Raw genomic sequence first — 13905 nt, 5'->3', positions numbered from 1 at the left:
GTTATTACTAATCTGTTTATAGGGACAGATTGGTAATATGCTTTTTTGTAATGTACCTTATCTTATTTTCAACTGTCTCAAGCTGTTGTTTGTTGTGTCATATCATGAGCAGCATGAAGCACTCCGTTATTATTCACACTGCATTCATAGTAATCTTACTATATAATGACGAAAACTCTGTCTGTGTGTCTGTTCCACATTTCTCTCCTCATTGACTTGGTCAATCCATGTGAAATTTGGCACAGTGGTAGAGGGTCATGGGAGGATGCGAATGAAGCATTATTACATCAATTGGCCAAAGGGGGCGCTATAGCAACCGATTGATAATGCAAACTTTGAATGGGCATATCTCATGCCCCATATGCCGTAGAGACATGATAGCCTACTTTGCACAGAGATGCCTCTCCTCATGAGGAACAAATTTGCCTCAAGGAGCCCATAACTTCCGGTTATATAGATTTTCAGCCATTTTGAATTTTTTGAAAAACACTTCAAATCGATCTCTTCCTAGGAAGTTTGACCGATCTGCATGAAACTCGGTGAACATAATCTAGGGACCAATATCTAAAGTTCCCTCTTGGCAAAAGTTGGAAAACTTACTAAAACTGAGCTTCTATAAGGCAATGAATATTGCGGAGGGCGTGGCTCATCACATAAAGGTGTATAACCGATCACCACGCAAGGCATATGACCACACATAATCTGAGGGGACCCCTCCATTATTGACCCAATCAAACAAAATGGGGGCGCTAGAGAGGTAATTTCTTATCCAGGCCTTTAAATGCTTAAAAATGGCTAAAATGTGGCCGATCGCTGTGGCTCCCCCTGTAGCTGAATGTTTTTTTTGTTTTTTTTTCTTTCTAATTTTTGGTATGACTAAGTCATGGTATGGTATGCTGTACATAATCACGGAAACTGTGTCATTCTGTCAGTCAGTCAGTCATTCTGTCTGTCCCACGTTTTTCTACTCACTGACGTGGTCAATCTATGTGAAACTGCACATAGGCATTGAGGATTGGCATAGGTAGAAGGTGACAAAGCTACCAATGGGTATGGACTAGTACAGTGTATTTGTTGAATGACTCTGGACTCTTACTGCAAATGTGTACTTCAAATTTGAATGCTTGTAATGACAGGAAGCAGGAAATTGGGAAAGCAGGCACAAAGGAAAGCTATGACCTGTACTTAAGCAGGAAGAGGTGAAACAAAGCCTTCAAGAATTCTTATCAAAGGATAATATGACCAGGGCTCAGAAAAATATCTCATTAGGGAGGCATCTGCTCTCTGTTTCTTTGTCCGTTGGGCTGGAACTGTAGTTTTCTTGTTTCAGTATGTTTCAATTAGATGTTTTACACTGTGTGCTCACTTCACAATTCACAGCTCTGTCTCTGTGCTGCTGGCAGTTGCAGACGCACCGCTCTACAAAGCTGATACAATTGAGCAACTGTCGTCACGGGCTGTGTGTTTTCTTTTAATGTGACTGTTGGTGGCCACTTTCAGTCAAGCAGGTCTCATTTGGATCACAGTATTTGCTTCAAATATAAAATAAGTTAAATTCAAAAGTATTGACTTATGTGATGTTGCTCAGTTAGTGCTAATTGGCTATGAACTAAAATTCCTCATTACCTCTGCCAAGGAGGTTATGTGTTCGCTTTGGTTGGGTTCTTGTTTGTCTGTTTATCAGCAGGATTATGGAAAAACTACTGGCCTGATTTTCATGGCACTTGGTGGAAGGGTGTAGCATGGGCCACGTTAAAACCCATGACATTTTGTAGTGGGTCTAAATCACGTAGCGGATACACAAATTATTATTCACTTTCATTAAGGTTGTGAGATTCACACTGGACACAGACAGATCTAAGTGTGCTTTGTCTGACATTTGGGAAACATGTTCAAACTTTCTGAGAAGAGGCAATATTTACCATGAAGTTTGTGATCGTGGACTTTAACCATGTCACTCTGATCTTCCATCCCCTGATTCTAATAATTTTGGAAATACATTACGTATATAGTGGTTGAGCTTGCAAATTTCCATATCATAGAAGGTTGGACTATTGACCTCAGTGGAGGTCTGTGCTCTGCAAGTTTGCTTCTTGTTTGGTATTTCTTTGAGGTTGGGTGTTAAGTTGAACAGATGTTATAATTTGTCAGTCAATCAAGGATGCAAGTTACCTATTACTGTGGCAAGAATAAATGACATTGTTATACATTAGCATACCCATATCTGTGATCCTGTGATGTAGGTGTTGGTGGTCCAAACACAGAACTTCCTTTATCCTGCATTGGAGAGAAAATATACAAAATGATCCTTGTTCTTGTGCTTTGTTTACTTTTAGAGCATTTCCAGCCGTTTGATCTTAGTATTCATTCACCAGTTCATTTCTGTATACAGGATATGATGATTCTCTGCGGTCTTACCTCCCTGTCCCCAGCGTCTGATGCAGGGAGTACTGGGAGGGAAAGGGTCAGATCAGAGTAGTCAAGGGAGCTGAGGGAAGAATTCTGAGAGGTGAATGCCCCGTTTCTTCTGTTGGCAGGCTCCTCCATCAAGTTCAGTGGCTGATGTTGGCATATAGAGCAAAATATGTTTGCATCTGTTATGAAGGAGTGGGGTGTAACTCCACATGAATGCCAGTACTGTCCAAGGGAGAGGTGATATCTAATAATGGTCTAATGGTGACTTAGGTCTTTTACACCCTGATCAGAACACATTCAGTGGGAAAATGTGCCAATTTGTGGGGAGATGAAACAGATATTATGTAGGTAGTAGTGTAAAATCATCAGCCTTCAAAAACCCAGTCAGTCCCTCATTAATCTGACAATACCTAATCATTATAGTAAACACAGACCTCAGTGGGTTCATATCATGTTCACCTGTAAAGCAAATATTGGACTAGTTATGTTTCACCTAAGTCACTTGGTTCCTGAGATCAAAGTAGGTCAGTGTAATACTGCCCTCATGTGGTCATGTTTTTTCCAGAGGGTAGAGTTATATAGCAGGGATGCCACTGCGTTGACATGACACTGTTTCGAGACCTCACATGGAATATTACTGCAGCTTATAGCCACTGATTATCACTATCATAAAATAAAATCTACTTTCTCTGTAGTGGTAAATAAGGTAAACACCCAAAAATCCTGCTCCACTCGTCATATAGACTATGTGCAGTATGCAATCTATCACTTTTGTTATGTTTCTCATATATTAACATACTGTAAAGACCTAGCCACTACTATACAGCTGTTATGCTCTAACATTGCTGTGCTTTAACATGGAGGGATGGAAAATAGGTATCAGTATTTGAAGTCCTTTTTTTGATTTCCTGGAGTGTTATTAGTTTTCCTATGTAACTTAAAGGTCCAGTGTGTAGGATTGGGGAGATATATTGGCAGAAATTGAATATAATATAATAAGTATGTTTTCTTTAGTGTATAATCACCTGAAAATAAGAATTGTTGTGTTTTTGTCACGTTAAAATGAGCCACTTACATCTACAGTATGTAGGAAATGGGTCCTTGTCTACAGAGATCACCATGTTGCACCACCATGTTTCTACAGTCGCCCAGAACAGACAAAGCAATCATGGGTTCTGGATAGGGCTATTCATTTTTTTCTTCAGCCTCCATAGTTAGAAGCCTCTCCTTGACAAGCAGGAAAATACAGATTTCTTAATTTGAAACTGCTTGATTTAGTGTTTTCTCTTTTTTTTTGGCCGGTTTAAATCACCAAGTCTTTTTGTTTTGGAGAGAAAGAGACCCCTGCGGCCCCTGTCGCCTGTCTGCGCTGCGACATGCCAAAAGCACAGGAGAAACACTGATTTGTAACGTGAAATTGCTTTATTCAGTGTTTTTACTGGTTTTAATTACCTGATCTGTTTGAGATGACAAGACCTCTATGGATAACTCTGCTCCTGGTAAAATCCCTCTGAACAATAAACACTGAAGGAATTCTTAGATGATGCTAAATCTCCCTAAATTTTACACAGTGGACCTTTAAGACAGTGGCACTGAAAAACATATTCCACTCTAAAAATAGCTTCAGATGCATGGGTACTGATGTATGAATGACAAGAGGGCCTCCTCAGAGCATATTTATTTACAACATTGTGTTAATGTTCATACAACAAAATCCACTCACCACATCATTAAAAGCAAAATCTGCCCCATATGCAAAACGAACCAGTTAGTTTGTGAATTGGTATATTGCTAAAATTAAAATCAGCACAGCTACATGTGCAGTTGTCTTTATTTTATATGAACATTGTCCCCCAAATCATCCTTTGTAAGGTTAGTAAAACATGCAAGGCAAATTCATGATATATCAAAAACTTGATGAAAACAAAAATAAAAAGATTTACAATGGTAAAACACTTTAGAGATACATAACAGAAATACTTGCTGCAGAAAAATAACTATAAGCAAAATAAAGCATCAAACTTTCTGTTTGCAAAATGTCAACTGAAAGAGTTAATTTGATATAATACATACATTCATGCAATGTGGTGCTGTATCAAACATGTCAATTGTCCAAATGTATCCTCTTAGCACTTTGGTAGGATTGAATTTACAGAGACATAATACGAAAATATACCAGTGGACCTAAGAGCAGCTAAACAAAGATGTGCTGCTCTACTACTATACTTAATCCAAATTTAAATGAAGGACAACACATGCAGATGTGTTTGCTTTGGGAGTGTTGTCTTAAGAAATCAGGATATGACAACATAAATATCACTGTTGGCATTCAAGTAATAAATATATATAAAAAAAAAGTCATGAATAAAGAGTGTTCCTAGAAAGGCATCCCGAGATGATGTCAGGTTGACTCAGCCTCAGCTTTCTTCAAATGTGATGTACAATGGAAGAAAGGGCATACTCAATGGCAGATCTAGAAATGAAAGCAAATAACTATGAATTAAAATCAAAATGAACCAAACCATGCAGCGAGAAAAAAATACAACTTAAAAAAAATTGCAAAACAAATCTTGATGATGCATGGCTCCATTTTTTGCAAATGAACTGATAATGACATGATGTTTGCAAAAAGAGTTATACACTGTACCTGTGTAACTGCGTGAGGATGACATGGACTCACGAATCCATCCAAATTGAAGGGATTGTATGCTCTGTCCAACTGAGTATCTGTGCTCAAATGTTGGATTCTGGGGGGCTGAGGCAGCTGTCAAAAACAACAGGATAAAAATTGTCAATCAGCAGTAGTGAGGGTTTGGAATAGAAACAGATCACTAGTGATATCACCATGGTAATGTGTGGGGCAGTGAAAAAATGATATAAATTAATGGAAAATCTAGGCTATGACATGTAATCAAAATCAACACAAGAAATCAGACAACAAAAAGCATATGAAAAATATATAAAAAAAACCCCATATGAACTTACAAGAACCAAAATAACAGGACGTAGGTCAGTATGGCAGAGCAGGATCAAGTCTGACATCATCTTGGGATTAACCAGGAACACTTGACTGATGGTGAACATAAAGAATCTAAAACTTGGGAGTGTGTAAAATAATGGTGTAATAAACCCAAAGGATGCAAGACCACTAAATATAAATGGGCGTGAGTACAAAATAATGACAGATGTGAAACTGGTTTCAGAATGGTCTGCATAATTTTAATTCTGGCATGTCTTTTCAGTGTTATACTGTTGTAGTGTCTTATTTTGTAGTGTCTCACAGGTGTATTTTTGCTGGGTGTATTATTTAGTTACCCAGGTAACATTTCACAAAAAAATCACAACACAAAATATGTCCATACTCTATACAAATATTCAGAAATGTGAAGGCATCTATGTATTTTAGAATCTGTTAAAAACACTAGAACTAGGTTGTCATACAGTATCTCGTCAAGTAGGACTGTCAAAAAAGATAAAAAATAGACAAATATCCTTGAATTTCAAAGGAATACTGGAAAAATATCTCTGTTTGACATACAGTATATATTAGTTTCAGAAAGCACAACTATACAACTTTTTAACAAGTGTATAATGAAAACTATAAAGTCATTTAAAAACCAGCAGAAATGTCATGCTTTGCCTTGAAAAATATAAACTGACTGGTAATTAGTACTAAAGAAAAATAATATCTTATATATCTAGCAATGCTTGGTAATGTCTCCATATATGAGGCACATGGTTAGACATCTGTTATATGTGAAAAAAATCAATTAGCCTAGGCAGTTGTTGATGTGACTACATGCAGGGCAGAATAAATAAATTATATTTCCATGTTACTGTAACTATTTTTTCCTGTAAAAAAAAAAAAATGCAACTATAAAGTGCATTAGTATTGTTGGTTCTTAGACACTTGGGCCATTGTTAGGGACAGAACTATCTAATCAGAATCTGCGGCCGTAGCCAGTTGAAGAGGATGTGTAGGAGGAGGATGAGAAGCTCATGCTGAAGCCAGCATCAATGCTGCCTCTTCTGGAGCCTGATCGGGATCCGGTCCTTGAGCCAGACCGGGAGCCATAGGCAGATCCAGGCCCACTGGCATTGTAGGGACTGTAGAGACCTTTGCTGGATTGTGAGGAAGCCTCCAGAAGTCTTAAGCTAGTTCCTTCCTCAACCATGCTTTTGTCCATGGCATCTTTGAAGGAGATTTTCAGTTTGGTTTTTGGACATGTTAGATATTTAGAATAAGCACCGGCATCTCTCAGTTTCTGGGCAGTGCGGGCATCAATTGTGCCCTTCCTGATAGATTCATCTAGCGACACTCTTCCCTCCACATCAGGCTCAATAAGTCCACCAGTCAGATATTGGACCTCAAGGAAACGCTGCCCAGCCTCATAGTACAACCAGCCTTTCTTGAGGGCTTGGGAGGCAGACATCTTTTCTTTAGTTCTGGGGTCTTCAAATCCTTTGAATGCTTTCTGAGCCAGGTTGAGGCGATCAACCATGATTTTATCCACAAGGCCTTTTTCTGTAGCATCAGCAACTGTGAATCTCTCCCCAGTTACGGGGTCAATTATTCCTCCTGTGCAGGCTTGAGCCTCTAACAGTCTTTGGCCAGTGATGTTGTCTACAAGGTTCCTGTGTATGGCCTCAGTGATAGACACCTTCTCCAGTGTGTCTATGTCCAATATTCCTGCTATGGGGCAAATCTCCTCTGCTGGGTCATTCCATATGACTGCAGGTGCTTTAATGGAGGGTATGGGGCTCATGGGAGAGGAGTAGGTGGACCCAGTGGTGGAACCAAAAGAGGATGAGCGTGAGCGAATACCTCCCACGTTTCCAGAAAGCATGTCAGCAAATTCTGTGATAGCTAGGTTTCCAGATCGGTATGTATCAAGGGCTTTCTGGTCAATGAGGCCACGTGAAAGAGCATCATCAACATCATACTGTCTTCCTGATCTCCTGTCAATGATGATGGATTTGACAGTACCATCAGATGAGGTCATTGTGATCTCTTCCCATTCACACTCCTGCTCAGCAAGCTCCAGGTAGGTTTGGTGGTCAATTAGCCCCTTTCTGTAGGCCTCGTACACAGTCATCTCTTTGCCAGTCTCAGGGTCTACAATGACTACTCTGCGTTTACGAACTGAGGATTTGGAGGAGGTCTTCCTTTCCCGCTTCTTTTCTTTCAGTAGCAGGAGCACCAGGCCAGTGTCAGGATCAGTGATGCACCTCTCCATGAGCTGGAGGTAGGTTAGGTTTTCCTCAGTGTTGGGATCAAAGAAGCCTTTGGTGTCATCAGATGGATCTGTCAAGATCTCATTCATTTCCTCATCAAAGAAGCCACGTTTGTAGGCCACCTCAACTGGCAGACGGTGACTTTCCTCTGGGTCAATGATTCCACCAGTAGCTATCTGGGCTTCCAGGAGACGGATACCATGATCTTTCAAGATAAGTCCCTTTTTCATGGCCTGGAACAGAGAGATTGTCTTGCCTGTGTAAGGATCTCTATACCCTGTAACTGCACGCTCAGCAGAGAGGAGCTTGTCTTTGAATTCAGGTCCTACAATTCCCATTTTCACTGCTTCACTGACAGTCAGTTTAAGGTTTTTGATTGGATCAATGACATATCCTGTGGCTGCCTGTGCCTCAAGGAGTTCAAATGCTGTGCCTGGCCTTATCATGTTCTTCTTCATGGCCTGGTAAATTGATAGACGCTCCTTTGTAGATTCTAAAAATACACCAGCAATACAGCTTGTGCCCTCAAGGTACCTTGATAGTTTATCTGTAACCTCCTCCACTGAAATACTACCTTCATTCAGTTTAGTGACAGTCTCCTGGTCAATAATTTGTGAGCGGAGCAGCTCCTCCATTGTGATCTGTTTCCTCAGACCCTTGAACATCAGCCTCTTGTCTCCCAGGGAGAGTAGGCGCAACCCACCATCTAACTTGCATCTCTTGAGAAGCTCTGCATATGATACGTCCTCATCAGTGACAGGGTCGGTGAATCCTTTAACACTGTAAGTCAGCTTTTCATTGGTTTCCTTGTTGATGTAACCTCTTTGCATGGCAATGTCTGCTGGCAGGTGGAACTGGAATTCAGGATCAATAATTCCACCAGTGGCAGTCTGTGCCTCTAACATTTTCAGAGCATAATCCTCTGGAACAAGATCCTTTTTCATAGCCTGGAAAAGAGATATGATTTTACCACTGTATGGATCTTTGTACCCTGTGACTGCTCTCTCAGCTGACAGAAGTTTATCATGGATCTCAGGGCCGACAACTTCCTTACGTACAGCTTCATCAACCGTGAGTGTTTCATTTTTATGTGGATCAACAATGAATCCTGTAGCAGCTTGTGCTTCTAGGAGGCTGAGGGCTAGTTCTGGTTTAATAAAGCCTCTCTTCATTGCTTGGTATATGCTTAGCTTGGAACTTGAGTCTGTTGCGACCCCAGCAACACAGCCTGTGCCATAGAGATACTGTTTCACATTTGTCATCTCCATTATGTCACGGATGTCCCTCTTGCCCTGTTTAAGGAGGTTGTATGTCTCCAAGTCAATGATGCGGGCATTGTACAGCTCCTCAATAGTTATCCTTCTCCTTATAGTCTTGTATGACAGTGGACTGTCATTTCTGATTATCTCTCTCTGCTCCATGATCTCAATAATAATGATGATCATCCTCTCTTTAGTGATTTTACCAGAGCGATAGTCATCCATGAGCTTCTGCCTCTCTTGCTCTGGAAGCAAATTTGAGTTCATGATTTCCCAGAGGTTCACTGGTTTATCAGCAAGGCCCTCGATTGGAATGTCAATCTGGGTACTGGCCAGGTCACTCTGTGTTTGTTCCTCCGTGTAGAGATATGTCTTCTCTACAACAGTTGGAGACTGAGGCTTGGAGAGTGGAAGGATGTACAGGCCTGTCTCTGGATCTCTGTGGCACTTGTCTTTAAGCTGTCTGTAGGTAGCATTCTCATCGGTCTCTGGGTCTGAGAAAGCCTTATTATCATCAGATGGTTCAGATAGAGTCTTGGCCATTTCTTTGCTGAAAATGTTCTTCTGATATGCAGCATCAGTTGGGACACGATGGCTGTTTACAGGATCAATGATTCCTCCACTAACCATCTGTGCCTCTATCAGTGGCATGGCATGCTCTTTCAGGATGAGATCTTTTTGCACTGCTTCAAAGAGGGAGATTTTGTTGCCTGTAAATGGATCTTTATAGCCAGTGACAGCTTTTTCTGCAGAGAGAAGTTTTTCATGTAGTTCTGGACCAACAAGACCTGACTTCACTGCCTCATCTACTGTCAGGCACTGGTTTCTCACTGGATCTACAAGGAATCCAGTGGCTGCCTGGGCCTCCAAAAGTGAAAGACCTGTGTTGTGTCTGAGGAGCTTTTTCTTCATAGCCTGATAAATGCTTACTTTCTCTTTGGTTGGCTCCAGGTAGATGCCAGCGATGCTATCAGAGCCCTGGAGGTATTTATTGACGTTGGGATTCTCACTAACTTGTTTAGGTGTTGTTTTGCCTTGTTGAAGAAGGTCAAATGTTGGTTTGTCAATGATTTTTGAATCATACAGAGAACTTGCTGGGACAGGAGCTCTAAGTCCCTTGAAGTTGGACTGTTCTCGCTTCTTGGCCTCTTTCTCATCTACGATTGTGATGACGATCTTGATTATCTTTTCAATTGTAACCTTTCCTGACCTAAACTGTCTGAGCAGGTCAAACCTTTGTTCCTCAGTGAGATATTCAGAGTTGATGATGTCCCATATGGTCATCTTCCTGCCCTTAAATGGTCCAGAGTCGAGCTCCACAGTTGCCTGAGTCATGGCCTCTTTTGTCTGGGCATCAGTGTATGTTGGCTCCTCCTTTGCACTGATTGCTTCATCAGAAAGAGGCAGGAGAGGGAGACCAGTTTTCTTGTCAGGGACACATCTCTTGAAGAGCTCTGAGTATGTGACATTTTCTTTTGTGTTGGGGTCATAGAAGCATTTAGTTTCATCAGTGGGGTTGTTAAGAATCTCTTTCATTTCATCATCAAAATAGTTTCTCTTGCATGCCACATCATGAGGAATGTGATGGCTCTTTACTGGATCAATGATGCCACCGGTGGCCATTTGGGCATCGAGCAGTCGGATTCCTTGTTCTTTAGGTATGAGATCTTTTTTCATCGCTTGGAACAAAGATACAGTCTTGCCAGTATAAGGATCTTTGTAACCTGTAACAGCCCGCTCTGCAGACAGGAGTTTTTCATGCAGCTCAGGACCAACAACTCCTGCTTTGACGGCTTCATCAACTGTGTGCTTCTGATTATTGACAGGGTCAACCACGTAGCCTGTGCCTGCTTGGGCTTCAAGCATATGCAAGGCAGGCTCTGCCCTCATCATGTCCTTTTTCATAGCCTGATAGAAAGACATTGTCTCCTTGGATGAGTCGATAACTACACCTGCAATACAGTTTGTACCCTTCAATGCTTTGTGGACAGGCTCCATTTCAGATACCTCTTTGACTGTCTTATTGCCCTTGTGCAATTTGTTGTAGAGGTCTTTATCAATGATTTTGGATTCCAGGAGTTCAGTGGCAGGAACTGGTGATCTCAGACCATCAAAGGTAATTTCATTCTTCTTCTCTTTGTCCTCTGCCACAGTAATCACAATCTTAATGATTTTTTCAATTGTGATTTTTCCTGTCTTGTATTGACGGAGAAGATCCTTCTTCTGGTCTTCAGTGAAGTACTCAGAATTGATAATTTCCCAAATGGTGACAGTCTTGCCCTGAAACCGTCCAAATGGCACGGACACAGTTGTTTTGCTGAACACATCCTTGGTCTCCTCCTCTGTGTATATACGTGAGCACTGAGCAGCTTTGTCTGTGATTGGCAAGAGTAGCAGATTGGTGTCAGGGTCAGTGGTGCATCTCGCCATCAACTCAGCATATGTCAAAGGTTCCTGAGTGCTTGGGTCAAAGTATCCCTTTGTGTCATCTGAAGGTTTCTCCATGATCTTGTTCATTTCAGCATCATATTGTCCCTGTTTGTAGGCTGTTTCATTGGGTACACGGTGACTATTGATTGGGTCAACGATGCCACCAGTTGCAAGCTGAGCCTCAAGGATTCTGATGGCATGATCATGTTCTATCAGACCTTTCTTCATGGCTTCAAAGACAGAGATCTTCCCACCAGTGTATGGATCTTTGTAGCCAATAACTGCCCTCTCAGCCAGAAGCATTTTGTTGTGCAGTTCAGGGCCAATAACGCCTTCTTTGACAGCCTCATTTACAGAAAGTTTCTGATTCTTAATAGGGTCTAACATGTAACCGCTGGCTGCTTGGGCTTCAAGAAGGATCATAGCTGTGCCTGGAGTAATCTTTTTCTCTTTTGATGCTTGGTAGATTGACATTTTTTCATTAGATGGCGTCAAAACACCAGCAATGCCGTTCTTTCCTTTAAGAATTCTTCTAAGTGCTTCAGTCTCACCAAGATCTTGAACAGTGATTTTGCCTTTCTTTAGCTGGTCAAATTCCTTCTTGGATAGAAGGCCAACATCATGAAGTCTGCTTGCAGGTACCCTCTCACGTATGCCATCAAAAGACAAGGGATCTGGTTTCTTCTCCACACTGTCTGCTGCATCACCAGCATTTTGGCCATTGTAAACTGCACTTTGTGACCCAACCATTGTCACACGTATGGTCTCTTTGTCAGGGACATTCTTTTGTGCTTCTTCAAGCTGCTGCAGCTTCTCACGCAATTTCTGGTTCTCTTCTGCAAGAATCCTTTCCTGCTCTAGTCTCTTCCTCTCCATATCCTGCAATTCTTTTTGCTTGTTGAGCATCTCTTGCTCAGCCTCTTTTTGTTTATGGAGGGCCTCATCCATTGTAGCATGGAGTTTCTTCTTTTCCTCCTCCATCTGCTGTCTCTGGCGTTCCTGTTCATCTTTGAGAGCTTGGGCCTTTTTGACTTCCTTTTCATACTGGCTCTCCAGCTTCTTTTTCTCCTCTGCAATCAGCTTCTCCTTCTTTAAAAGCATCTCCTTTTCTGTAAGGAATGTCTGCTCGAGGGCTATCTTCTCTTTTTCAATTTGTTTCTGCTGTGCATCGGCCATCTGATAGGGAAAAAAAATAGAAAACACAAGTTACAAAGGTATATAGGTGATGCACATATATTCTGTACATAATTTGGTTTTTCTTAATTGTTTATTTAATTTATAATGGATACAATTTGTACAATGCACTCTGCTTATGCATATGGAGATTTAAAAAAAATCCCTAATTGAGATTATGTGTGCTTTTCTGCAGGTTTTTCATAGTTCAAAATTGGTTGTGTAGTATTTTTTTTTTTTTTAAATAAATGTCCTCTTTCTCTAGCATCCTTGTTTCAAGATTACAGGTAATACATTTTCATATTGGTGTAATTTTTTAGTATTTCAGCCTACATTAGAAAATCCAGATCAACCATGAGAATGACATTGCTCAACCTACTAAATAACAGAAGTTGTATGACCAAAAATGTAATTGACTTAAATAGACTGTCATAAGAGTCCCTTTTTTAATATACAGTTTGATGAGAATATTTTTTGCCTTACAAGAATTTGAACAGAAAATTGGCTGCATGGACACAATTATTACCTTCTTGGAACTGATCACCATCAATTTATTGTGTGTGTGTGTGTGTGTGTAATGTATGTGTGATGATACACACAATTCATCACCTATATTCTTAATTACAAAAGTCAAATTAAAAACACACACACACACACACACACACACACACACACACACACACAATAATTTACTATTACTTAGAGTGGACTGTGTAATTTCATATAATGTATCTGCAAAACTAAGTAAAGTGAGTCCAAAATAATCTCATCCTATTCCTAAGAACTTGTTGGTGGCTCTGATTATCGAGAGGTCAAATGAGACTGAAATAGAATCACAAAGATCCCTAGACATTTGCATCAAACATTAGGTAAATTTACAGTAGCCCTGAGTGATCAAACCATTGCAAATTAATTAAGTTATTTGAGCAGAACTCACATGTTACAGTAAAACTCAGTTGAGAAAAATCACTTTCACAGTCAATCTGGATTATGATGGACTATGTTCAACAAAGTCTACAGATTTTATATAAATATATACGCTTTTACAAACTGAAATTTTAAGATATTCTGCTTAACTGTGGTACCAATAAATTGGCAAATGCTGTTTATCCAGTGCTTGTTTCTTAATTTTTTTGTGTAACTTTATGTGTTGCAACAGTGAAGCAATTTTGTTACATGAAAAATTATTGCTTACTGTTAGATATCAGTAATTATATTTCATTATTTCATTATTTACATCTGTTACGACAGATACACCTTAATATTTTTTATTTTAAATGGCAAGGGGCATATCATGTAATGCTTACTTTACACCATCAGATCTGTATGATAAACTGTTTGCACAGACTCTAGGAGGGTACCCTTTCAAATAGTTAAACAGTAAAGGAAAACT

General features: G+C 40.3%; 1 protein-coding gene across 24 annotated transcripts in view; it reads right to left on the bottom strand.

Moving 5' to 3' along the window:
- Window positions 1-4077: 4077 nt before the first annotated feature.
- LOC126392072 (plectin-like) overlaps window positions 4078-13905 on the bottom strand; it is a 161105-nt gene continuing 151277 nt past the window's right edge. For all 24 annotated transcript variants that reach the window (XM_050047205.1, XM_050047206.1, XM_050047207.1 and 21 more), the window contains 3 exons: window positions 5401-12515; window positions 5063-5179; window positions 4078-4888 (listed from right to left, as the gene is read on the bottom strand). In XM_050047205.1, the coding sequence (XP_049903162.1) occupies window positions 6357-12515 (6159 nt within the window). In that variant the 3' untranslated portion in view covers window positions 4078-4888; window positions 5063-5179; window positions 5401-6356. The remainder of the gene's footprint in view (window positions 4889-5062; window positions 5180-5400; window positions 12516-13905) is intronic.

Source organism: Epinephelus moara, chromosome 6, assembly GCF_006386435.1.
Source record: "Epinephelus moara isolate mb chromosome 6, YSFRI_EMoa_1.0, whole genome shotgun sequence".
NCBI classification, from domain to species: domain Eukaryota; kingdom Metazoa; phylum Chordata; class Actinopteri; order Perciformes; family Serranidae; genus Epinephelus; species Epinephelus moara.
The sequence above is the reverse complement of the archived record's forward strand: the minus strand, read 5'-3'. Positions and strand labels throughout refer to the sequence as shown.